The 25720-nt window shown below is 47.0% G+C and overlaps 1 protein-coding gene across 4 annotated transcripts; it reads left to right on the top strand.

Annotated features, from left to right (window-relative positions):
* Positions 1-1074: 1074 nt before the first annotated feature.
* On the top strand, positions 1075-25402 carry IP6K2 (inositol hexakisphosphate kinase 2). 4 transcript variants are annotated; one of them, XM_040246983.1, is made up of 6 exons: positions 1075-1167; positions 17600-17928; positions 19799-20021; positions 21227-21402; positions 24114-24289; positions 24631-25402. In XM_040246983.1, the coding sequence occupies exons 2-6, from the start codon at positions 17727-17729 to the stop codon at positions 25129-25131; spliced, it is 1278 nt and encodes a 425-aa protein (XP_040102917.1). In that variant the 5' UTR covers positions 1075-1167; positions 17600-17726; the 3' UTR covers positions 25132-25402. The 4 variants fall into 4 exon arrangements, with proteins under 4 accessions (XP_040102917.1, XP_040102920.1, XP_040102919.1 ...); XM_040246985.1 differs by having other exon boundaries at positions 1109-1167; positions 19083-20021; XM_040246984.1 differs by lacking the exon at positions 1075-1167 and having other exon boundaries at positions 17596-17928; positions 18739-20021.
* Positions 25403-25720: the final 318 nt, after the last annotated feature.

The following is a 25720-nucleotide window of genomic DNA, read 5'->3' as shown; positions in this document are numbered from 1 at the left end:
AGATTACGAGAGCAATAGTGTATGTAGACAGAGAGAAGATGAAGAGGATAAACCACTGATGGCAGAGGAAACCAGGAGGCATGGAGCCCTGGGAGCCACACAGGGAAAGTGCTTCCAAGAGAGGCGAGATCAGCTGGTCACAGGAAATCTTTCCAGCCTGTCATCATAAGGGCAGGCTTTTTCTTTTCTTCCCCAGCTACTTTTGTTTACTCACTGCTGTTTTTCCAGTATGGCACGTAGGTGCTCCATAAATACTTGTTGAATGAATGGGTATCTTCATGAATCCACACCTCTGCAAGCTCCCAGCACACAGGTGATTTTGATTTTTTTTTTTTTTCAAGAGCAGAGAACAGGTAGGAGGCCCTACCCACTCTCAGTAGCATCCTTGTCCTGCCTTGCCTTTGACAGCCACATTGACATTCACCTAGGTGGGAGCCCTTCTGGTCAACACAGGGCATAGGACAAACAAGCTTCAGACAAGCACTGAAGGGTGGAGCTTGGTGGAACCTGGGTTGAACACTGGATCACCCACCAGTCCACAAAGGGACTATACAGTCCTTCCTCTGTTCACCCCTCTATTTTCCAGTCATTTGTCCATCCATCTACATCCGGTCATCTGTGCACCTATGCATACAACTGCCCTTTATCTCCCGTCTACAGCCACTCTTTTGTCTATCTTTCTATCCAACCTCATCCAGTCCTCTGTCCATCCATCTACTAGGGTGACCAACTTCTCAAATTGCTGCACACACTCTCGATGTGAAGTCCTGCATCCCAGGAAACTCCTCGGTCCCAGGAAAAATGATACAGTTGGCTCATCCATCTGTATCCCTGGCATCCCTTATTGCAACCATGGGCTCGAAGCCCATCTGTCCACCCACCCTAACCTCCTTGGCCACCCTCTCCCTTGAAGGCAGACAAGACTCCACCCCTCTCCCTAACTCCGCCCACTCCCCGCCCCTTCCGGAAGCGGCTACAACGAATCCGGGCGCCCTAGCAACAGCGCTTTTTGGGCCGCCCAGTCCGCGAGCTGGGCTCCCGGTGCGAGCCAATAGTGAGGGGCTCAGGGAGTGAGACGCAGGGGGCGGGGCTCGGCGCGGCGGCCGCCATCTTGGTGGGAGAGAAACAATAGGAAGGAAGCTCCGCGGGACCGGGCTGAGGCAGCAGGTAATGCCACCTTTCCTCGGCCTACGGCCCTGCCGCCCCGGGGACTTTGGAGGAGGGTTTCTCTGGGTCTTCAGGGAGCGAAGTCTCTGGTCATTCGGGGTGTCCCCAGGTTTGGGGGGAGGGGTTCTCCCCCGATTATGGGTGTAAGAGAGATCTCTCAGGGTCCCTGTGGGGCCAGATTTCCCCCGGTCATTTGAGAGAGGCATTATTTCTTCAGGTTACTGGGGAGACAATATCTCCCATGGTTTTGAGGGGCAGAATCTTCCTTGGTCATTGACGGGGGGGTAGTCTCCCGAATATTTTGGTGATACGGGGTCTCTCTTGGTCATTGGAGTCTCCGCTCTTTGGAAGAGGGCGAGATCTCTGGGTCGTTGAGGGAGGTCTCCCCAGGACTTTGGCGTCCACGATATCTCGGGTTATTAATGGGGGTCTCCCTGAGTCTTCTGCTGGAGAACTCAGCCCAGTGCCTCAGGTACGGTTACCTGAGGCTGGCAGCTGTGCAGCCATTTTGAGTGTTGAATGTCAGTTGGGTTTGTCAGCTGGTGTCAGCGGGGGCGGGGGGGCGGTATTTGCAAACCTTTGTCTTATCCCCCAAAGCCCTAAAATGGATCCGGGGACGTCTTCATAGTGATAAGCTTCACCATGGATGGAGCTTGCGGATCTTTCACGTTGGGTTGATTGCAGACTGCATTTTGTCTCTTGCGTCCAAGTGATTAGTTTCGTTTTTGGATTTTATTCAATTACTTATAGCCGAATTGCAGAAAAATGAGTCCAAATGTTGTGAAAAGAAAATGTAGAAACCAGTAAAATCTAGTGCTCTTAGATACCGGGGAAATAAAACTAATCACTGCTTGAAATGAAACATTTTGGTAGTGAAATGTACATAGAACAAGAATAAGATAAAATCATCTGAAAGAATAGTTTTAAGCACTGAAAGTTCTGAAAAGTGGTAACAAAAAATGTTGCAGATCTCAAGTTTTATGATACTTTGTATAAAGCACCATGATTACAGTAGTTTTGATGAATTCTAGTATTATTTGCTGTATTTGCATTTTTAGCAGGGTAACATTTTAAGTGAACTAAAATGCTTATTTACATAGATTGCTCTTGTGGAGTTTGTGTAATTTCATCCTGTAACCTGGTGTTTAGGATTTAAAGAGAAGTTTCAGGCTGGTATTGTTATTGTTTTAACTTTAACCACTACCAAAATTAGAAACCTGAGCAAGATATATGCTTTTATCAAATCGGCGTAATGAATACGTTATCATGTTGATGTAATAAACCAGTTGATCACTTGGTAGTTTTTTCTGGAGGAAAAAGTCAGTTGAATGGTATTCTACTTGGTTTACCTGCTTTGTAACTTTAGAGTACAATTCGCAGGAGTTGTTAGGAATAGGATGGATGAGAGCTAGGACTGGAGTTGATACAGTGTAAAAGCCAGTTTAGCAGATATAATAAACTTCGTTTCATTTCAAGGCTTTGCAGGTGACATCCACCAGCCCTCTATCTATCTGAGCAGTGGAAGGTATGAGGAAGGCACAACTACTGACTGATGAACTGTAGCCAGTCTTTTTTTGCAGAGGGGTGCAAGGGGTGCCAGAGACTTCTGTAAGCCCGAAGATGTCACCCGTCGCTAGGCAACAGGACTAAGACTGAGCCTCCCCAAGGCCAGCTTGCTGAGGTGAAAATTTTCCATTGTTTGGCTCAAGGAGGATGCTCCGGGGATGAATTTTTCCTTCAAGTGAAGTTATTTTACCTCATGGGGTAATCACCTTAAAGACATTGAACACATTTTTGTATAGTAAAATGATTGCTTTCGTGTGATTACATTTTAAAGCATATTTTTGTTTTTTAAATAAATTATATTTTTGCTTATTTGCATACCAAGTAGCAATAAGCAGTTCTAGTGTTTGCCGTATATTCTGGTAGCAAGGAAGAGGCCTTTTCCCCCAAAATTGAGTTAAGTGTTTACCTCAGAATTTGAAGGAAGAGTCTCCAAAAATGATGGAAAAGGTGGTTTAGGTCTGTTAACTGTCCATCCATCACCAGCCCATCCATCACCAGCCTCTGCAGTTAGGAACTCCTATCCGATCTTTACACTCTGCCTTCCTCCCTTCCCCTTAAAAAAAAAATTGAAATTTTAGGAGGCCTATCCGCAAACTATAATATCCATTGCATATCACTAAAACAAGGGGCTACCCACAATTTCTACACCAGTAGGCCTTTTGTTTATTGTTGTTCACTTACAAAGTCACATCCAACTATTTGCCATCCCATGAACTGCAGCACACCAGGCTTCCCTCTCCTTTACTGTCTCCTGGAGTTTGCTTGAACTCATGTCTCTTGAGTCGGTGATGCCATAACTTCTTGATTTTTCTCAAATATTTAGTCATGTTCAGATGGCCCTGATTGTTTCATTGTTTTTTTATAGTCAGTTTGTTCAAACTAGGATCCAAATAAAGTCTGCAATTGCATTTGATGAAGGGTCTCTTAGATATGTATATGATCACTCTGTTTTGCAATTTATCTGTTGAAACAACTGTCATTTATCTTGTAGGCGTTCCCACATTCTGGCTTTTACTGATTACAGCCTGTGTTTGAGACCTTTTGACAATGGTGGCCGGGTTTGAAGGGGTCACGACACCTGTATATCTTTTTAGTGAAGAAGTTGTGATGGAGTGGCCAGGACTCATTCAAAAGTGAGCCCCAAATGGTGCACTCTTGAGGACTGTCAGGGACCTACAGGGCCACACAGTGTAAGGCCCTCCTCCTCCCTCTGTGTCATATGGTCCAGATTTTCCACATGGAACAGAGAGTCCTACTCTTCCTCCAGGAGGATGTAGGTATTTTGCTCCTTGTCTCCTCACAGACCTCCTCCTCTCACCAGTGTTGCACCCTCTGCCCACAGGCTGTTCATTTACAGGCATCTTGACCCAGTGCTCTTCTTTCTTTGCATGTTACTCTTGGAGTGCCATCTGCTCTTTCCTTTGCAGCTGATTTCTAAATCTGTTTTCAAGTTAGGTTCACTTAGGCTTCACTCCCACCTTACCAGTTACCTGCTGTACATTTCTTATTGATGGCTTGATCATCCCTTATATTAATTGTTGGCAAGTCAGCGCACATCTTCTCAGCGTATCTGACTTTATGAACAAAACATCCTTGTTTTAACTTGTTTTGAAGACTCAGTATCTGACTCATTCCTGTAATTTGATTCCATGTATTAGGGGTTCTGAAGAGAGGGTCTGTGTTTGCCAGCTCCACGCATTGTATGCAGAGTTCAGGGAGGGTATGCGTTTTCAGGACAGAGGCCTACAGTTGTCTCAGATTTTCTTGGGGGTCAGCTGCCCCCTCAAGGGTTGAGAGGGGCTACAGCGTGCTACACCTCACCCTCCACTAGATCCTTCTCTATCTTCTCCCCCTCCCTCCTTAATTCCCTTGTGTGGGCTGGGCTCTATGGGTGCAGTGGAGAAGACAGAAGGCCCTGTGCCCTGCCATGTGTGCCACTGAGTAGGGGAGATGACGTTAATGAGGTCACTCCAGGTGAGACAAGTGTCTGGAGATGGCAGTTCTGATGTCTTAGTGGCTCTAGAGCCTGGGGGCTGTCAGGATGTTTTCCCACCTGCCCTCGGGACAAACAGATGCCGAGAGACTCATAAGAGGAGGAAGCCCAGGCGGTGAGATGATGGAGAGATCAGCTTGGTTGCAGACCCCTTCCTGGGGGTCACAGCTCTATTTGTTGGGGGGCGGCTCTTCCTGCTGTCATATCCTCCCTCCAGGGAACTCCCAAGCTTGGGACTGGGAGGGTGTGTTGCCTCCTTCTCTTTTACCTTTAGTTTTGACATCTTCCAGTAACCAGATATTAAATTCATAAGCTTACAAAGTTACCTGAAATACTTCTATGGTATGAAACATGACAGGGAAGCGTGAGAGAGTTTTCTAAGGCAGTTTTTCTTTAAAAGTTTAAGGATTTTTCTTCTTTTGAACATCTTTTACACATGAGCTTCTAATAAATATGAAGAAGATTGGTATCTTCTAGGTAAGAATGCAGGCAGAGAAGGCTCCCGGTAAATGCTGGTTCCTGCTGTCCCCGTCCCTCCACTCATGTCACTGTAGTAGTGACCGGCTGGATCTCTCCGAAGCCACGTTTTTCTTTGTCTCTCTGCCTGGTTAATTGGAATGTTACCACAGTGCTCCAGGATTCAGTAGCTCACATACCTTGTGGATCAGGTCAGAGTGAAAGAATAGGTGCAGTCTTAAAATTTATGCTCTGTCCCAGTGGCAGTTCTACTTCTAGGACTTTTTCTTACAGAAATACTTCACAGGTATGCAAAGACAGACACAAGCATGCTCACTGCGTTACTATTGTAATTTCAAAGTTGGAAATAGTGTTGGTAGGGAAGTAGATAAATACATTATGATTTTGTGTGACTATTACGCAGCCTTTAAAAGGAATCGTATATAGATAGATGTAGCAGGCTGTCTAAGTCATATAGTTTAATTGGGGGAAAAAAGTGGCAAAACAGAAAACAAATGTTGAATAATTTTACTCAAAATCATAGAAACAGAAAGTTGAATGGTGGTGGCCAGGGGCTAGGCAGAGTGGGAAGTTACTACTTAACATGTATAGAATTTCAGTTTAAGATAATGAAAAAGTTCTGGAGATAGTGGTGATTATTGTACAACATTGTGAATGTACTTAATGCCAGAGAACTGTCTACCCCGAAATAGTTTAAAAGGTACATTTTATATTGTATGTATTTTATCAGTATTTTTTAAACATTAGGTGAGAAAAATAAAGCTGATTTTACTGGCGGGAAGAAAGGCAAAACAACGTATATAGCCTGATCCTATTTCTGGAAAGAAGAGAAAAGTGCACTGAAGAAAATGGACAGGATGAAGAGACCCCAAACTAATGACTAATGGTGGTCATTTTATCACACTTGTAACCAGTTTAAAAGTCTCTTTTGTAAGAAATGAACAGGCTGTCCTTTGGCACTCTGTTCCTTTACTTGTCACCCCTTTCTTCACCCTCCCCCTCCACCAGGGCAGGCTTAATATGCCCTTATCCACTTACACTGTCAACTCCATCCTCTGACCTCCATCTCCCGTTGGACTTAGGAACTGGGACAGCGGACAGAGGACCGCTCACATTTGAGGAGTGCATTACTCACCCGTAAACCAGGCAGGAGGCTAGATTTTTAATCGTGTTCCCATCTCATGGCACCTCCTTAAAATTACCGTGCCTGGTGTACAGATAAAGACATGAGAGTAGGTGAAGCACCGTTTATACCCAAGTATCAGACAGGCCCCAATATGTCAGGGAGAAGATTTTAAAAATAATTTTTTGGTACAATTTAAGTGTTCAGACTTACAGAGAGGTATTGAAAGTTGGATTTCTTGTAATATTTATCTTTAATTGCACATATGTGTTTAGTTATTATTTCTTTATAAATAAATAACTTCCAGTAGAAGTTAACACTTTTTATCCACACAGGAAATGGCACCCCACTCCACTACTCTTGCCTGGAAAATTCCATGGATGGAGGAGCCTGGTAGGCTACAGTCTGGGATCGCAAAGAGTCGGACACAACTGAGCAGCTTCACTGGCTGGTCATGAATTGGTTCTCCAAGTTGCCTGTGTGCATTTCTGCCATTCCCGTGGCCACATTTGGAGGTGCTCTCCTCTTAAATACTGTCCACTCCTCTCAGTGTTGACATTGTCACTGGAACCTTTCTCCCAAGCTGGTTGTGACCTCTGCAATGCGGCCCTTTTATTATGTTGATATTTTAAAATCATAGCTTTATTAAGATACAGTTCACATCCCATATAATTCATCCCCAAAGAAACCCTGTATCCCCCACCCGCAGTGTTGCCCCCTCCCCGCTGACCCATCCGTCTTCCCGAGAAGCCTTGCTGGCTTGTTTGAAAGGACACCACTGCACTGCGTCCCACCCCCAAACTGGGGAGAGGAAGTCAGCACGGCCCAGGTGGCCCTGCTGTCAGTTGTGGTGGTATCTTCCAGAGACAGTTGCCTTGTGACTGGGGAGGCTGTAGCCTTTTACCATTTTGCCATTTTCCATATGGGAGATTGGAGGTTGAGGACTTGCACTTACACAGTAAGAGTTAGCTGCCCCTCGGCATGTGAAGTCTTCCCGGATCAGTTATCGAACTCGGGCCACCTGCATCAGTTCAGTTCAGTTGCTCAGTCGTGTCCGACTCTTTGCGACCCCATGAATCGCACCACGCCAGGCCTCCCTGTCCATCACCATCTCCCGGAGTTCACCCAGACTCACGTCCATCAAGTCCGTGATGCCATCCAGCCATCTCATCCTGGGTCGTTCCCTTCTCCTCCTGCCCCCAATCTCTCCCAGCATCAGAGTCTTTTCCAATGAGTCAACTCTTCGCATGAGGTGTCCAAAGTACTGGAGCTTCAGCTTTAGCATCATTCCTTCCAAAGAAATCCCAGGGTTGAGCTCCTTCAGAATGGACTGGTTGGATCTCCTTGCAGTCCAAGAGACCCTCAAGAGTCTTCTCCAACACCACAGTTCAAACGCATCAATTCTTTGGTGCTCAGCCTTCTTCACAGTCCAACTCTCACATCCATACATGACCACAGGAAAAACCATAGCCTTGACTAGGCAGACCTTAGTCGGCAAAGTAATGTCTCTGCTCTTGAATATACTGTCTAGGTTGGTCATAACTTTTCTTCCAAGGAGTAAGCGTCTTTTAATTTCATGGCTGCAGTCACCATCTGCAGTGATTTTGGAGCCCCCCAAAATAAAGTCTGACACTGTTTCTACTGTTTCCCCATCTATTTCCCATGAAGTGATGCATAGGCAGGCGAATTCTTAATCACTGGACCACCAGGGACGTCCAAAGCTGCTGTATTGGTCCTGTTAGCATGGGACGCTTTGCATGCCCTTGAGGGGAGTGTTTACCTGAACAAGGTATTGTGAGACCCGGAGGAAACACGGGATCTGGTGTAGCGCAGGGCACACCTTGGTTCCTCCACCAGCGGTCACAGCACTCATTGTGCTGGCCTGCGCAGGTCGGGGCTGCCTGGGTTCTGTGGCTGCCCATGAGGACTGAATCATTTTTGGCACCATTTGTTTCAGAGAATGGGTTCATGTGTCATCTGGTTTGGGAACTGCTGAGAAATGAGCAGGGTAAACACTTACCACAGGCAGGGAGCATATGATCTTGCCTGAAGCTAATGGACTGTTGCTTTACTGGCACGAGAGAGAACCGTGAGTCAGGGTAGGAAAGTCCCCCATAGATCAAGACCAGTTTTGGCCAGTCTTCAGGCATCACTTCTGTTGTTCCTGTTGGGTATGTTGCCTACACGGTGGTAGGAGTTGTAGTTGCATCAAGGAGGAGGAAGTGCCAAGTGGAAAATGGCCCTTGAAGAGGGGTAACAGGCTTTTTAAGGAGGACTTAGAATTCTTGGTCTGTGTATGGAATACATTTAGATTCAGTTCAGTTCAGTCACTAAGTCGTGTCTGACTCTTTGCGACCCCATGAATCGCAGCAAGCCAGGCCTTCCTGTCCATCACCAACTCCCGGCGTTCACCCAAATTCATGTCCATCGAGTCGGGGATGCCATCCAGCCATCTCATCCTCTGTCATCCCCTTCTCCTCCTGCCCCCAATCCCTCCCAGCATCAGAGTCTTTTCCAGTGAGTCAGCTCTTCGCATGAGGTGGCCAAAGTATTGGAGTTTCAGCCTCAGCATCAGTCCTTCAATGAACACCCAGGACTGATCTCTATTTATAAGTAAATTTGACATTCTGGTAAAGGGAACATGTGATAACTTAGAATCAATAATTTAGATTTTCTTGAAGGAGGAGTGCTCCAGTTTTAACTTGAAACACTTTTTAAATTGTTCAAACTCTGTCATTCAAGCATTGTAACTGATAAGCATATTTCTGGGTTGGCTAAAAGCTCCTTCTTGTCTCCCCTTCATCTTGGGGCCCTCAAGTCTTTCATTCCAGAAATCTGGTCTGATGCGGCAAAGAGATGGACCAATGTGATCTTCAGAGAAGGCTCTGAGAGGCTGCTGTTCGCCTTATGGAAAAGTTTGTCTGCATTTTTGGAACAGAATCTGTTGTTTTATTTGTTCCTCAGAATTGGTGGAAGGATCTGCCATGTTGTGACTGTCATGAAATACACTTACAGCTTGTAGTTTCTCCTTTATTAAGACTAGAGGAAGATGCTAATGAGGGGAGAAATGAGCACCTGGTGTTGGACCCCGGCGTCTGTGTCAAGTCACTTGCAGGGCTTCTGTGTTGTCTCTCCAGCCCTGCTGTGCTCTTTGGTGGAGCCACCACTTGCTGTGACATGAGGGTGACCCTTCCACCTTCTTAGCAGTGACTCGTTCATCTCAAAGAACATCTTGTTTTCCGTGATGAGGCCTAGGTGGTCTGGTGCCTCAGTGCAGCCATGTGTAGGGGAGTGATCTTAGTGTTTACTCCAGAAGGCTGTTGTAGGAAGGAAGGACTTACAGAACAGACTAAGGGCTTGGTAAACAGTAGCTCTTGTCTCTGGCATGGTTGTATCCCGTCGTCACTGAAGGTTGAGTTGGCCACTTCCTCTGACCTTTCAGCACCTTGTACACACTTTGGGGGCTGGATTATTGGGATTATTATCCTCACTTGTTTACATGTGGTCGGACTCCCAGTGTCTCCATTGTGCAGTAGAGCTGTGAGCTTGCAGTGTGGGTGGCATCAGTGTTTTTTTGTGGATGAGTTCATAACCTTCAAGAGCTGAGCAGCCATCTGCGTTTTTCTCTTTCGGTCATAGTGAATTCTTTTGTTCTTCCTCCTAATGTTTTCACTCTCAGTTATAAAGGTAACAGACATGATCTGAGTTTGAGAAAATGTCAATAAGTTTGGAGCATTCAGGAAACTGAAGAGAAGGGAATAATGATCTTACCACTTAGTACAGGGTAGATCCAGCTTTTCTGGTGGCTGAGGTTTATATAATGTAACATAAATATATGTATCATCTGTCTTTAAACAAAAGAATTTACAGTTATGAAAACAGTAAGGTTAGAAAGTGAACTTACCTGCAAAACAGAAATAGGGTTACAGATGAAGAAAACAAACTTAGAGTTACCAAGGGTAAGGAGAGGGGAGGGATAAACTGGGAGATTGGGATTGCCATATATATACACTACTATATATAAGATAGATAAGTAATAAGGATCTGCTGTATAGCACAGGGAACTCTACATAGTAACCTGTAATGGTCTGTATGGTAAAAGAATCTAAAAAAGAGTGGATATGTCTCTATGTATAACTGATTCACTGTGCTGTACATCTGGAACTAACCTAACATTGTAAATGATATGCCAATAAAAAAAGGAAAAAAACACCAGTAAGGTAAGAAAGTAAATTTGAATTGAAAGAAGAAAACCAAAAAAAGTCATACATTAAAAAAATCAGTACTACAATACTTTTTTTTTTTTTCTGCTGTGGTGAGCGACATGTGAGATCTTAGTTCCCTGAACAGGGATCGAACCCATGGCCCCCTGAGTGGAAGTGTGGAGTCTTTAACAACTGGACCTCTAGGGCAGTCCTAATACTACAGTACTTTTCCCCCTGCCTTTCGGGGCAGTGTGTTGACCGCCTCATTTTATGACAGCAGTTTTGTAATTTTTCTATAAAAAGGTCACCATAGGGATTTCCCTGGCGATCCTGTGGTTTAAAATTTAATATATTTTTTATGCAGTGACTCCAGGGCCTTGGAAGGAGATGAACAGCCATGACCCCTGTGAGTCAGTGTTACTTTTTTAAGTGATAACTTAGCAACCTGAAAGCTGGGTCTTTGGGATGCCAGCTCAATGCTAACGCAGAATTTCTGAATGCTAATTAGTATATTTGTAAACGGCGAGAGGATTTTAATTTTGTATCCACATTTTAAAGGTTTATTCTTCAATGACCATGCTTTTGCCTGATTTTCTACAGAGAGAATTTTCCAAGAGGTTGGCTCTTATTAGATTAAGAGCTTAGGCTTTGTTGACATGAAACGGTTCCACAGCAGCAGGTCCGAGTTGAGTGTTCAGCTGCAGGGCCCTTCATTTACACGCCCCGGTTAATGCAGACTTAATATGGTGGGCAATTATAAATGCAAAATTAACACCTAGTCGATGCCAAGAATGCATTTGGTGAAGGGTGTGGCTATTTAGTGGTGGTACTCCCTGTATGGTTGGGGTGGGTTTGGATCGTTGCAGCGGGTGCCTTTTGAGTTCTCTTTTGATCTGTGTGCAGCAGATACTCACGACGCAGAGGGGATTTGAGGCCCCACCTATGGGGTGCTGACTCTGTGCTGGTGCTCTTCTGGGCTCTGGAGATTAAGCAGTCAGCAGAGCAGTCAGAAATCTCCAACTTTATGGACTTGGTTTTCTGGTGGAGGCAGGGTGGAGGAGATAGAAAATGAACAGGACAAATAAAACATATACAGTATGTTAGATGGTGGGTAGTGCCGAGGAGAAGATAAAGCGGAGTTGTGTAAGGCATGTGGATGGGGAGGTGCGGCACTTTCAGATGGGGTGGCTAAGGAAGACTTCATTAAAGAGAGCTGGAGGAGGTAAGAGAGTGCATGCAGAGAGAATGGCAAGAACAGAGGCCCTGAGGTAAGTGTGTATCAGGCACGTTTGAGAAATAACAAGAAAGCCAGGATAATTGAAGCAGATTTGCTGTTGATCTATCTTTCATGATGGGTGCTTTACTGGAAGGCTTATTGGACCATTTTGCGTCTCTCCTGCTTATTTGTGTGTAAAGGATGCTTTTGCTTTGACTTTACAAGAATTAAAAAAGATAACCATGCAACTGGTATAGGTCTCCTAGTATTAGCCGTGTGTGCCTGCTCAGTCCAGTCCAACTCTTAGTGACTCTATGGACTGTAGCTTGCTGGGCTCCTCTATCCATGGGATGCTCCAGGCAAGAAGACTGGAGTGAGTTGCCATTTCCTTCTCCACTCTTAGTATTAAGAGTAAAAGCCTGCTAAAAACTAGGCTTTGAAGGTGAGCAGATGGCTTCAGGATTAGCAGTGGGTGTCATGGATTTAAGAGAGAACACGGCTGTCCCTGAAAGTCTCTACCATCAGGGAGCGCCCTCACAGAAAGCGCCCTTACTTTGACCAAGATGGCAACCCAGGCTTACCTTGCTTGGCATGAGTGACTCGATGCTCAGTGCAGGCAAGTGAGCCCAGTTAGAATAGATAGGAGAGTAGATCGGGGGTGAATTCCAGCTAGTGCGTTTGCATGTAGAAGCTATTTGTCAGCTGATAGGATCTTTTAATTACAGTCTTTTCTGATTATTTTAATTTGTACTTGTTATGAAATTTTTGTAAATTAAAAAAGTATAAGGAAAAATTCAAGCTCTTTGCTGCTGCTGCTGCTAAGTCACTTCAGTTGTGTCTGACTCTGTGCGACCCCATTTACGGCAGCCCATCAGGCTCCCCCATCCCTGGGATTCTCCTGGCAAGAAAACTGGAGTGGGTTGCCATTTCCTTCTCCAAAGCATGAAAGTGAAAAGTGAAAGTGAAGTTGCTCAGTCGTGTTCGACTCTTAGCGACCCCATGGACTGCAGCCTACCAAGCTCCTCCATCCATGGGATTTTCCAGGCAAGAGTACTGGAGTGGGGTGCTATTGCCTTCTCCGTCAAGTTCTTTATTGAAATATAATTTATATACAGTAAGATTCATTGACATTAAATCTCTAATTTGATGAGTTTTGACAAATTTATGCAGCCATATAATCACTGTTCCAGTCACAGCCTAGAACATTTTCATTACTCCTAAATGTTCTCTTGGGCCTCTTTGCAGTCAGTCCTAGTCTCCTACCCTCTGCCCCCTGGCAACTACTTATCTACTTTCTGCTATTGCTTTTTCTTGAATGTCATGTAAATGGAATCATACAGCAGATGTTCTTTTGTGATTGGCTTTTTTTCAGTTAATCATAATGCTTTTGTGATTAATCTTTGTTGTTGTGATTAATCTTTGTTGTGTATATTGGTACATTCCTTTTATTGCTGAATAATATTCCATTATATGGATACATCACAGTTGGTTTATTCATTCCCCCATTTGATGGACACTGGGATTTTCCCCACCTTTTGGTTATTGTGAATAGTGCCACTGTGAACATTCAAGTACAATGTCATTATGTGGACATTTGTTTTCATTTCTCTTAGGTCATTACCTATGAGTAGGATTATTGAGTCATGTAATAAGTATATGTTTAACTTCATAAGAAACTGCCAAACTGTTTTCCATGGTGGCTGTACTTCTTTTTTCCTACCAACAGTGTTTGAGAATTAGTGACTGACCCTGGTGGTATAGTCATGGGTTGTGAATGGATGTGGGCACTGGCTCTGAGGCTCATGGAGGAGGTTCAGCTGGTAAAGGTTGTTTGTTGCCCCATGTGACTGCTCAACCCTGGGGCTTTTCTTGAGGCAGAGTAAGTGGCCCCAGCAGATCCTGTCTGTAGCCTCCCACGTTAATCAAATTCTAGATGTGTGAGCTAAGGGCCCAAGGGTCTTAGTTGTTTTCTTTTCAGTATTTTAAAGGATACAACTATTAAGGCATTGTTTCCAGCAGAACCTTAAACAGGTTTAGGGCATGAGCTGTGGGGGAAATATGTGTCATGTCCTAGGATGAATCGTGTTCTGCATTTCTCACCGATTGATAGTATCGTGGACAAATGTGAGGCAATGTGGAAAGCTAAAACAGATGCTAAACGTGAAGTCAGTATTTTCCGATTATTCCCTTTCACACTAGGTTCAGGGTCCATCACATGGACTTCTTAGAAACCATTAATGTTTTAGGATTCCTGGGAAACCAGGCCTTAGACTACTCAAATGTTGAAAAACCTTTAAGAGACCCAACTGCTCAAACCACACGTGGGAAAAGAGTAGCCGTGAAATGCAGCAGGTTCTTGGGGCATTTTTCTTTTGACCAGGCTGAAGTCACTAGAGAAGAAGCTGATCTATGGTATGCTGCTGCTGCTGCTGCTGCTGCTGTCGCTTCAGTCATGTCCGACTGTATGCGACCCCATAGACAGCAGCCCACCAGGCTCTTCTGCCCCTGGGATTCTCCAGGCAGGAATACTGGAGTGGGTTGCCATTTTCTTCTCCAATGCATGCATGCATACTAAGGCACTTCAGTCATGTCCAACTCTGTGCGTCCCTATGAACAGCAGCCCACCAGGCTCCTCTGTCCACAGGATTCTCCAGGCAGGAATACTGGAGTGGGTTGCCATTTCCTTCTGATCTATGGTATAATCATTGGGAAATTGCTCTTTCATTTTCCCACAGGCATTCAATCTTTAAGCGACCCTAGAACAAACACTCTTATTTCTCTGCAGCCCCAGTGTGAGAAATATGTTGTACAGTGAAGCCATAGTTATCTTCAAATTGAGAGACCGACCATAATTGAAATAAAAGAATCACAAAACAGGACTTACCTTATTATCTGCGATGCAGTGGGTTTTGCTCTTTTTTTCTTTACCTGTTTGATTAAAACAGACTGCTGGTTGCCACTCACTAATTGGATTATCCCCCCCTTAGAGTAGATATCTGGTGATGGTGGTTTAGTTGCTAACTCATGTCTGACTTTTGCGACCTCATGGGCTGTGTAGCCCACTAGGCTCCTCTGTCCATAGAATTTTCCAGGCAAGAATACTGGAGTGGGTTGCCAGTTCCTTCTCCAGGGGATCTTCCTGACCCAGGGATTGAACCTGCATCTCCTGCGCTGCAGGCAGACTCTTTACCGACTGAGCCCCCAGGGAAGCCCTCAGAGTAGATGTCCACCTCAGATCTTTCCTTCCCCCCTTACAGAGCAGAAAACTGGACCCCAAAGGGAGCCAGTGACTTGGGAGTCTTTCTCCAAGCAATGAAATGGCAGAACTGGGGCTAGAATCTGGCTCCACCTAACTACAGCATCAGTTTTCTCCCTAATTCTGCCATTTAGGAGTTTCTTCCATCATCAGACTTGGCACAGACAGGAAAGGGCCTTAGTTTTCTTGCCTCTATGTAAGGTGATGATTCTTCTCCAGGGAGCAGTGTTCTGTGAAGTGCCAGAGTTGGGTGCTGGAGGGAGGGTGGCAAGGTTCCAGCCACTAATGAACACACAGGAGACCTGGGAGAAGGTGGAGACCCTCACTGGGCTTTTCAGCCTCCAGCCACACCTGTGAGCCATACTCCAGAGAGCTTTTATGAAGGACCAGTTACTGTTTGGGATTTTTCACTGGAGGTGGGGAATGAGTAAGAGAGATGCCTGGAGAGAGGTTTTTTTTTTTTTAATTGAATACATTTAAGGAATCTTGAACAGAGTTATTAGAAAGGGTGTTAGGCATTTGGTGTTAGCATTGCTGTGGCAACAAAAGGAGTTTTCACATTTCTGAAAGGTTTGAACTGTGTTTCTAAAGCCTGGCCGATGAAAAACATCTTGTGCTTTCATAATTTAATAATTATGGTACCTAGTTCTTTCTTGGGTACCGGCAGACTGATCATGAGTCAGTAGCTTTCCTTTGGGGTTGCTGTTACTCCAGAGGTCTTTTTCATTACTGAAAAACTGGTGTGAACAGCTCTCTATAAAGCTAAAGGGCTTGTGTGGCCACGCATCTCAGAGCTCCACCTTCTGTAGAGTCTGGAATGGCTGGAAGGTAGTAGAGTAGTCCTTCTAGCTGATCGCCTGTGTTGTGTCTTCGGACGCTTCTCAGCATGTGCCCTCCTGAGGGCTTCTGTAATGAGAAGGTAGGGCTGGCTGTGAGAAATTAGAACCTTTGACTTTCTGCTCTTTGCATATAGGAATGCTTATTGATTTTTAATCCCTGAGTCCAGTGGGAGGGAGCCCACTGTCAGTTCTGTCTGAAAGGAAAAGAGAAACACCAGCTAAACTCTTTGAAAGAGGCTGCTTTATAAATAGAAAATTGAGAACACTATCACAGGACAAGCTAAGTGTCCCATGTGTGTCTGAGTGCTGTACCGAAGTGCATGTGCCGGAGACCCTGGGCCCCAGAGGCAGCTGTGGAGGGACAAACAACAAATTGAGGTTTGTTTGGAAACTCCGGCTTCTTGGCTCTGGCCCTGGATGAGTTTCCGCAGCTCCCCGAACCAACTGAGGGAATAATGTCTCCCTCATAGAAAGTATCCAGAGAATCAAATTAAGTCCCTGCAGTGAGCCTAGCACAGAGTGGGTGCTTTACCCACCTTAGAGGACAGTGGGCAAACCTCCATCCGACCCATTCTCACCACCACCACCATCCCATTGGGAATCACGGGAATTGGAGGAGTTCCCAGTAAGAACCCCTTAGACACACTGAAATAAGCCCAAGCACCCACCCACCCCAACCCCCCCACCCCCCACCCCGTTAGTACTGCTAGTAGCCCCTGTGTAGTCTGTAATTCTAGGCAGAAAACAGCATGAACCTGACGTGACCTGAAACGGCTCACTAGCGTGTGGAGGAGTGCTTTGCTGAGATCCAGTGTGCTTGGGGATCCGAAGTTCCTGGACCTCAGTGGACAAGTGCCCCAAGAATGCAGCTTTGATTTAAAAGTGTGCCCCAGCTTTTGGAGATAGGGAGAGAACCAATAAAAATAGTCTGTGACCTAGAACACTGTGTATCTTTTTTAAAAGAGTTAGCCAGCTGTGATCTGTTGTTTTTAGATACAGAGGTTAATCATTAAAGCTGGGCCCAAGCTCCACTGTTAATAAGGTTAATGGGGCTTGTCTTTGGCCTTGAGCAGGGGCAGTGCGGCACACCTGTGGGGGGCGGATAATCTTACTAGGTGGTGCATAAGCAGGTGTCCCTTTAAATGGCATTTTATAAAAACATAAATAACGACCAATAGGGAACCCTGTTACCACCATGTAAACTGTGCTGTGTTAGTATAGATTCATCATCATATGTAACCAGTGTACCACTCTGATGGGGGATAATAATGGAGAAGCCTGTCTATGCATGTGTGGGGCAGATGGGTATGTGGGAAACCTTTATTTTCTCAGTTTTGCCATGAACCTAAAACTGATGTAAAATATAAAGTCTATTAAAATATATTAATTAACGGAGAGCCTTGGATGTCAGTTACTCTTAAGTCTAACAATTGTAGTAGAAAATGGTACGATTTAATGCGACTGTTAGGTTTGAAATTGTGGTTTCACCTCATCGTGGCTTCGTGGTAATGGCCTTCTAAGGCCTGGTGGGGGCGATTGGAGCTGTTTGGGGTTCGCAGCCAGTCCCTGCGAGTCGGCATCCGGCCCCGCCCGGGACGACTACGGCTGTTTGTTTCTGCGGGCGGGGGCGGGGCCGAGGGGGCGGCGTGGGCGGACCCCGCGGGAGCTCAGGCTGTTTTGTCTTCTGCTGGAAGAGGACGGCCAGCGCCTCTAAGGCGGTGCCCGGCCGTTTCCAACTCCGTTGTTACTCTCCGCAGAGCGTCCTGGCCCACACGGCCGCGGAGCTGAGGCCAGAGACGGACGCACGGACAGACGACAGACGGAGGACGCGCTGGCCGCTGGACCCCGCTGCCCACTCTTCTCCCTGCTGCCCGCACCTGGAGGATGAGCCCAGCCTTCAGGGCCATGGACGTGGAGCCCCGCGACAAGGGCATCCTGCTGGAGCCCTTTGTCCACCAGGTCGGGGGGCACTCCTGCGTGCTCCGCTTCAACGAGACGACCCTGTGCAAGCCCCTGGTCCCCAGGGAGCACCAGTTCTACGAGACTCTCCCAGCTGAGATGCGCAAATTCACTCCCCAGTACAAAGGTGAGCCCCCAGCTGCCTTAGGGGTCGCCAGCGCCTGGCGAGGACTCGCGAGGCGCCGCGGCCAGAGGAGGTCCCGGCAGCCACCCTGGGGCCCTCACCCCTCCCACCCCGTCTGTGTTTTCCCTCCCTCTCCTCTTGGCCCTCCGCCCAGCACCTCACACCCTCAGTTTTCAAGCCCTGGTAAGATTGCTCAATTCTGTTTTGTGGGTTTGTTTTGAGTTTATTTTTGGTGGAAGTGTAGTTGTGTTTTATGTTCAGGTGTCTCTTGATCACGGTAACCCATAGTCCCCCATGAGGGGACATCGGGGAAGACTTTGAGAGGATTTTACCCAGAACACTTGCCGCCTGCTTTTTGTCCTCCAGGAAACCAGAAGCCCTGGTGATTAGGTAGGCTGGGAGCAGGGTTGAGTCAGATGGAGCGCAGGAGTGGGAGGCTTGTGCTGATTAATTGAAGCCCTTTGCTATTACGGAATGTCCCTGAAATTGCTATATTACGACAACCCTTTGATTCACATATGGTGACTCTCTTCCTTTTTATAATAGGGGGAATCAGCATGGTGTGGTCTTTCCCGGGGCGGGGGGATCCTTTGTAAATCAAGGAAGAATCCTTTAAGGAAATTAATTGTAAAGCTGCATTGCCTGCTTATGCAAAAGACTCGAACAGCTTGGGTTCTCTGGGACTGTTGGAACATAGTCTTTGAGGATAGAATGGTACAGTCACCTCTCTCTGTATTCTGAACATGCATGGTGCTTTGGGGGGAGTGGGGGAATTGGGGGCCCTCACTTGGTCCTCTCTGTTGTTTTTTCCAGGACAGAGCCAAAGGTCCCTGTTAGCTGGCTGCCCTTGCCCCCATTTTTTCCCTGGTTCTTTCCCACCACAGGAAAGTGTGGTCCCCTGAATTCCCCACCCCAGCTCCTCTGCGCCCAGAGCCGGGTACCACCTCAGAAGCGTCGTCTCTCTAAGCACGCATTCCCTTGCAGCGAGTGAGCAAGCGGGCGGGCAGCAAGAACTGAGCAAATTGAGTGATCCCAGGCCAGAGAGGCCTGGGAGGAAAGGTGTTCAGCCAGTCGGTTTTAAGGCACTCGTCGGCACCTGCTGAAACCCTCCCACCCGACAGCCCCCTCCTCAAAGACTGTCTCATTACACATGGCAGGTTCTAGAGACTCGGGGAGAGCTGCTTTCAAGGCCACTACACGTCTGTGCTCCCAGCCCAACCCCATTTGCCTTGTGTTCATCTTGTTCTTTTGCGACATGAGACTACAAAGACCAATAAAGGAATATATCTGAGAAGGACAGAGGCTGGGGTGCCCACCGTGTGGGGCGCTCAAGAAGCCTTTGCAGGGTGTCCTGTGCTGTGTGGTTCGCTTTGTTTGCTCCTTTATTTTGTTTTGCTTGCCCAGTCTTCCCTTACCCTCGAACGCTTCTTACCCGTCAGGCAAACCTCTGTTCAGGCTCTGCTTTAAAGCAAGCCTCAAGGCCGTCGGAGATTCTGTTTAAGGTAGTAAAAAAAAATCCCACAAGATTTAAAAAGCAAATGTCCTCATGTCTCTCTCAGGATTAGAAGAATTACATTAAAATTAATAAACATTTTCAATGATGGAAAAATGTGTCTTGTAATTCTTTGGCTCTTGCCTCGTTGAGTGAATCATAGAGGAACTCTCAGCCATGTTTGCTCCCTAATCGCTTGTCTTGTATGGTGTCATCTTTTCTAGCTGTTTTGATATTTGTTAGGTTTGCAGATGAGTTTGGGGCCTCTGGCAACATAGAGACTAAGGAACAGGGTAAGAAAAAAACAAATGTTCCAATCATGTTATTTGTAACACATATTCCTGTGGAACTGAAAGTCTTCCATGTTCACCCTCCTTCTAGGTGTGGTATCTGTGAGCTTCGAAGAAGACGAAGACAGGAACTTGTGTTTAATAGCACATCCATTAAAAGGGGACCACGGAACTGTGGACAGTGTAGACAATTCAGACTGTGAACCAAAAAGCAAGCTGCTCAGGTGGACAAACAAAAAGCATCACGTTCTAGAAACAGACAAGACCTCTAAGGACTGGGTGCGGCAGCACCGGAAAGAGGAGAAGGCGAAGAGGTGGGTATAGACTTGAGAGAGACTGGACGTGGGAGGAGGGGAGGGATCTCAGTTAGGGCCCAGCGCCCCGGGGCTGAGGGCTCACCTGATGGACTTAGCAGGCGCCTTGTCACTCAGGGGTCAGTTCCCATGTGGCGTGCCCAGCTTCTCTTTGCTTGACTCTGAGTTAGACTGTGCCATTTCAGGTAAGTCAGCTGTCGTGGCAGCTGTAAGAGAGTTTCAGTCACTCGTTCCTCCTGCAGCTGTCCTGTGCCAGGCCCTGCGTGGCATCTGGGAATGTAGCAGTGACCCAGACAGAAACCGTCCCATTACCGCAGGCTGTTCACTGATAGTGGGAGACAAAATGGATGCATCTTGGGGATCCCCCTAAGCAGAGCCCTCCCAAGTGGCACACCTTGACAGAGCTTATGAAAAGATAAATTGTGTATGCTGCTGCTGCTGCTAAGTTGCTTCAGTCGTGTCCGACTCTGTGCGACCCCATAGACGGCAGCCCACCAGGCTTCAAAAGATAGCTAAGGACTTCCCTTGTGGCTCAGTGATCAAGAATCTGCCTGCCAGTGCAGGAGCCACAGGTTCAATCCCTGGTCTGGGAAGATTCCACAGGCCTCAGAGCAGCGGAGCCCAGTGCCCTGCAACTGCTGAGCCTGCGTAGCCTAGAGCCAGCACTGTGCAACAGGAGACGCCACCGCAAGGGGAGCCTGAGTGCTGCGACTGGAGAGGAGCCCTTGCTTGTCCCAACCAGAGGAAGGCCTTCAGAGCACGGCCAAAGAGGATTTTGTTTTAGTTTTTTAAGTGTAGCCAAGTAGATTGACTTATTCTCATGGAATTTCACTTCAGCCTCTGTCTCCAGCGTCCTGAATTAGGGAACTTCGATGTTCTAGAAGCCAGGGGATTGTACTGCCTAGAAGGTGGGAGCAGGGAAGGCTGCCTTGTGGGGTGTGGGCTGGAGGCAGAGGCTATCCTTACATCTTAGGTTTTCCTAAAGCAGCAAGTTAACCCCTTAATTTTTTTTAAAAAAATCAACTGTCTTGAGGTATGCTATACTACAGTAAAATGTACCCATTTGAAATGTTTAATGTGTCCACTGAAACAGCCACCACATCAGAACATCAAACTTCCTATCACTGCAGAAAGTTCCTTCATGTCTCTCTGCCCCTGACTTCTGATGAGATGTTATGATTTATCAGCTTCTTGTCTCTTTATAGCCATAAGTTAGAAGAAGAATTTGAGTGGCTGAAGAAATCTGAAGTTTTGTACTACAGTGTAGAGAAAAAGGGGAATGTAAGTTCTCAACTTAAACACTACAACCCTTGGAGCATGAAGTGTCACCAGCAACAGTTACAGAGAATGAAGGAGAATGCGAAACACCGGAACCAGTACAGTATCCTTTGCTCATAGGGCCTCTCTGCATTGGGGAGAGGGGAGGATAAGGGAGGAGACCCTTCAGGCTTGGAGAGAGAAACTGGATTTTTTAAAGTCATGGTTGTGCCAGGATACCCTGCGTGATAACTGGGCAGACATCACTTCCCTCTGGGCTGAGCACTGGTCTGGGAATGCAGGTGCTGAGGAGGAGGTTTGATGGGTTCCTGGGGGTGAGGGTCACCTCATGGAGGGACCAACTTGCATTTGGGGTTCTTTACCCTGGAGTGCAAGGAGCTGGTTTGTGTTTTCACACACTTGGAGAAGTCCCCAAGTAGCGCTTAATTGCTGCGGTGGGGTTGGACTGGTCTTTCAGTCTGGTTTACCAGGCTGCCACTTGAAGAAATCACAAGGGAAAGGCTCCTTTCCTTTTTTTCAGGCAGGGAGCCTGGATGTGCACTGTAGAGTAATGCATTGAACATGATGGTGCCAGTCACCCAGTTTCGGCAGTTGGTTAGCCCACTCGTGTCAGTCTCCTGTCTCTATACACCCAGCACCCCCAGTTGAGCTCTCTGTGAAGCAAGGGTCACATAATTCTTCAGTATACACTTTAGTATATATCTCCAAAAGATGAAGATATTTTAAAGCACTAATAATACTATCGTTACTCCTTGAGAAGTGGATCATAATTCCTTACAGTCAAATGTCTAATTTGTTTTCCCATTTTCCTTATTGTCTCATAAATGTTTTATTTATGGTTTGCTTGAATGTGGGTCCAAATGGTGTTCACATGTTGCATTCAGTTGAAACGTTCAAGTCTTTTAAAATACATTTCTGGTTTTTTCTTGGAAATTTCTTGTCAGAGAAACTGGGTCTTCTAGAGTTATCCACCCTCTGGATTTTACTGATTACATCCTGTGGTGTCTTTTACACATTATTCTTTCCCTTCTGTTTGCGTTTAGGTGATAATTTGATCTACAGACTTGATCAGATTCAGGGTCAGTTTGAGGGAGCCAGGGGCAAGACTCCTTCAGAAGTGGTATTTACCTGTTGATTGGGAAGCAGAATTTCATTGTCCTTCTCTTTTGTATTGCCATTGCCTTACATCCATTTTTTAATTAGGTTGTTTTTTGTCATTCCTTTTTCGTTCATGAGCTGCAATCCTGCTGTAAAGAGAAGCTTTTCCTCATCAGCTACGTGCTTATCATGAAGTATAGTTCAATTAGGAAAGGCAGGTTAAATGTTTATTTTCCTTAGTTTACTATTTGAAATAATGAGATGGTTTCTTAACATCCTCCAAAGGTAACCAGTGAGGTTTTCCGCATCATCGTGAACCCATGAATTAGTTTAAGTTTTTGAATACAGCATGTGGGATCTTAGTTCCCCAACCAGGGATCAAACCTATACCCCCTGCAGAGGAAGTAGAAAGTCCTAACCACTGGACTGCCAGGGAATTCCCTCAACATACTTGACGTGTCTTAGTTCATTGCAGTTATCTCTGATGCTCAAATTGTCCCATGCGTGGTGAGTGGGAGTCTTTTAAACTAGGCTCCTGAGTCGTTTTTACACAAGCACAGCCGTCTGTGTAGCTGCCTTACTTTTCTGGAATGCAGAGATGGCACAGGGGTCAGGTGTGTTCATACTCCAGATGTGAATTCAGTTATTCCTTTAAGGCAGGTGTTGCCAGCTTTTTCAGTAAAGGGCCAGATAGTGAATACTCTAGACTTTGCAGGCACACACTGTGTCATAGCTCTGTCATTTGTGGCGTGAAAGCAGCCGTAGATGATGTACATGAATGACCCTGGCTGTATTCCAGCTAAGCTCTTATTTATGGGTGCTGAGACTTAAATTTCATTCAACTTTCATGTGTCATGAAATATTATATTTACTTTTTGACCTCTTAAAAATAGAAAACTGAAAATTCCCTGGTGGTCCAGTGGTTAGGATGCCATGCTCTCACTGCCGAGGGCCCAGTTTCAATCCCTAGCCAGGGAACTAAGACCCCACAGGCCCTGTGACCAGAAAAAGAAAAAGTTCATTTATAGGAACCACTTGTTCCTAACTTATCAGCTGTAAAGCGGTGAGCAGGGGGCCATGGTTCACCAGTCCACACTCTAGGAGCTGGTCTGGGCATTGTGCTAAGTCACTTCAGTCGTGTCCAACTCTTTGCGACCCTGTGGACCGGAGCCCTCCAGGCCCCTCTGTCCATGGGATTCTCCAGGCAAGAATACTGGAGTGGGTTGCCATGCCCTTCTCCAGGGGATCTTCCTGACACAGGGATCGAACCAGCATCTCTTATGTCTCCTGACTTGGCAGGCAAGGGGAACTCATACATCTGGTCATTGTTTCTCGGCCTTTTCAGTGTCCCCATCTGGGAAATACATATTTATTTGAAAAGAGAAAACTTGAGTTCCTAAGTGATATTTCTATTTCTTATTTAAGATTGGGATTACTGAACTTACTGATGTTCTGTGTCTGCTTTAGGACAGGATGTTGTTGGATTGTGGTCCCACATCTTGCTGAGTCAGGAAATGGTGTGTATGTGGCCCATCCTGCTCTCACGCCAGTTCCCTGGCAAGAATTGCGGGTGCCTTTTAGCCTTCTGGTCAGCCCTGGGCCGCCCGCCTGGGAGATAGAGCAGGATTTCTGGGACGCTGTGTGTAGGCCCTGCACCCTGGGAGTGCCATGGAGCAGCACCTTTTCTTGAGAGGGGCCTTATCCTTAACCACTCAGAATTTATCTTGCTGGAGAACCTGACTTCCCGTTACGAGGTGCCTTGTGTCCTGGACCTCAAAATGGGGACACGCCAGCATGGTGACGATGCTTCAGAGGAGAAGGCAGCTAACCAGATCCGCAAGTGCCAGCAGAGCACGTCAGCAGTCATCGGTGTGCGTGTGTGCGGCATGCAGGTGAGAGGAGTGTCAGAGCATGGTGGGTGTGGGTAACGCTCTCTGGGGCTGGCCAGACTGGCTGAGTCCAGAAGCTATGGGCCAGAGAGAGAGGAAAGGGGAGACAATAGGCACTCTCCACCAACCCACACATTAAGCAGAGGACTGGCGATGGCGCCCAGCTCAGAGGGCTGTATCCCAGTGGGTGTTGACTGGCAAGGACAGGGCCTTGTGTGACTGGTGTACTTAACAAGTTAAAGGATCGGGTCCAGGGCTGTTGTCTTGCTGCCACTCTCCTGGGGCCAGGCCATCTCTGCCTGAGATGCCTGTCGGTCCCTGACCTGCTGGTCTCCCTCCCACAGGTGTACCAGGCGGGCAGTGGGCAGCTCATGTTCATGAACAAGTACCACGGACGGAAGCTGTCCGTACAGGGCTTCAAGGAGGCACTTTTCCAGTTTTTCCACAATGGCCGGTACCTGCGCCGGGAGCTCCTGGGCCCGGTGCTCAGGAAGCTGACTGAACTCAAGGGCGTGCTGGAGCGACAAGAATCCTACCGCTTCTACTCAAGCTCCCTGCTGATCATCTATGATGGCAAGGAGCGGCCTGAAGTGGCCCTGGACTCAGACGCGGAGGACTTGGAGGACCTGTCGGAGGAGTCTGCTGACGAGTCGGCCGGCGCCTATGCCTACAAGCCCATCGGCACCAGCTCGGTGGACGTGCGCATGATCGATTTTGCGCACACCACGTGCAGGCTGTATGGTGAGGACAGTGTGGTCCACGAAGGCCAGGATGCTGGCTATATCTTTGGGCTCCAGAGCCTGATAGACATTGTCACAGAGATAAGTGAGGAGAGCGGGGAGTGAGCTCTGGCTGCACCAGCACCTGAGAGACTCTGTGTGTCCCGGGCACAGCTGTGCTGCGTCGGGGAGGCGGCCAGTATGGCCAGGCGGTGGCCCTGCAGCCTGGAGCTGATGCGCAGAGGCCTCTGTGAGTCCCAGCCTGAGCCAGCCCCAGCTGCGCTCGGAGTCTTTATTTATTTTAACTATTTCTTCGACATTCCACATTTGATGATGCAGATACCTCTTTCTTCCCTGAGTGTAAATGTTCTAATACAACTCTTTTTGTTAATTGTAACAGTGCTGCTGTCGTTCTTGCCAGGGATAGGGGTCCGGCAGCCAGTCCCCCTCCCAACCCTCGGAAATGTCACACATGCCACGACCTCCACCCTGGTCCAGCAGTGTCCTCCTTGCCACTGCCCCCACCCCATGGGCCCTGAAGTCACCATAGCCTCTTGGCTAAGTCCTCAGTCCACTAACCAAGCACCCACAAGCATAACCTTAAATGGGTCCATCCCAGCACCCTTATGCAGAGAACTGCACTTGACTCTCGACACAGGTCTTTCCCTGCCCTCAACATAGCTTCAGTCAGAGTTGGACAGCAGGTGTGCCTAAC

Source organism: Oryx dammah, unplaced genomic scaffold, assembly GCF_014754425.2.
Source record: "Oryx dammah isolate SB20612 unplaced genomic scaffold, SCBI_Odam_1.1 HiC_scaffold_9, whole genome shotgun sequence".
In the NCBI taxonomy this organism is placed as follows: Eukaryota; Metazoa; Chordata; class Mammalia; order Artiodactyla; family Bovidae; genus Oryx; species Oryx dammah.
This window is presented reverse-complemented; position numbering and strand designations above follow the sequence as displayed.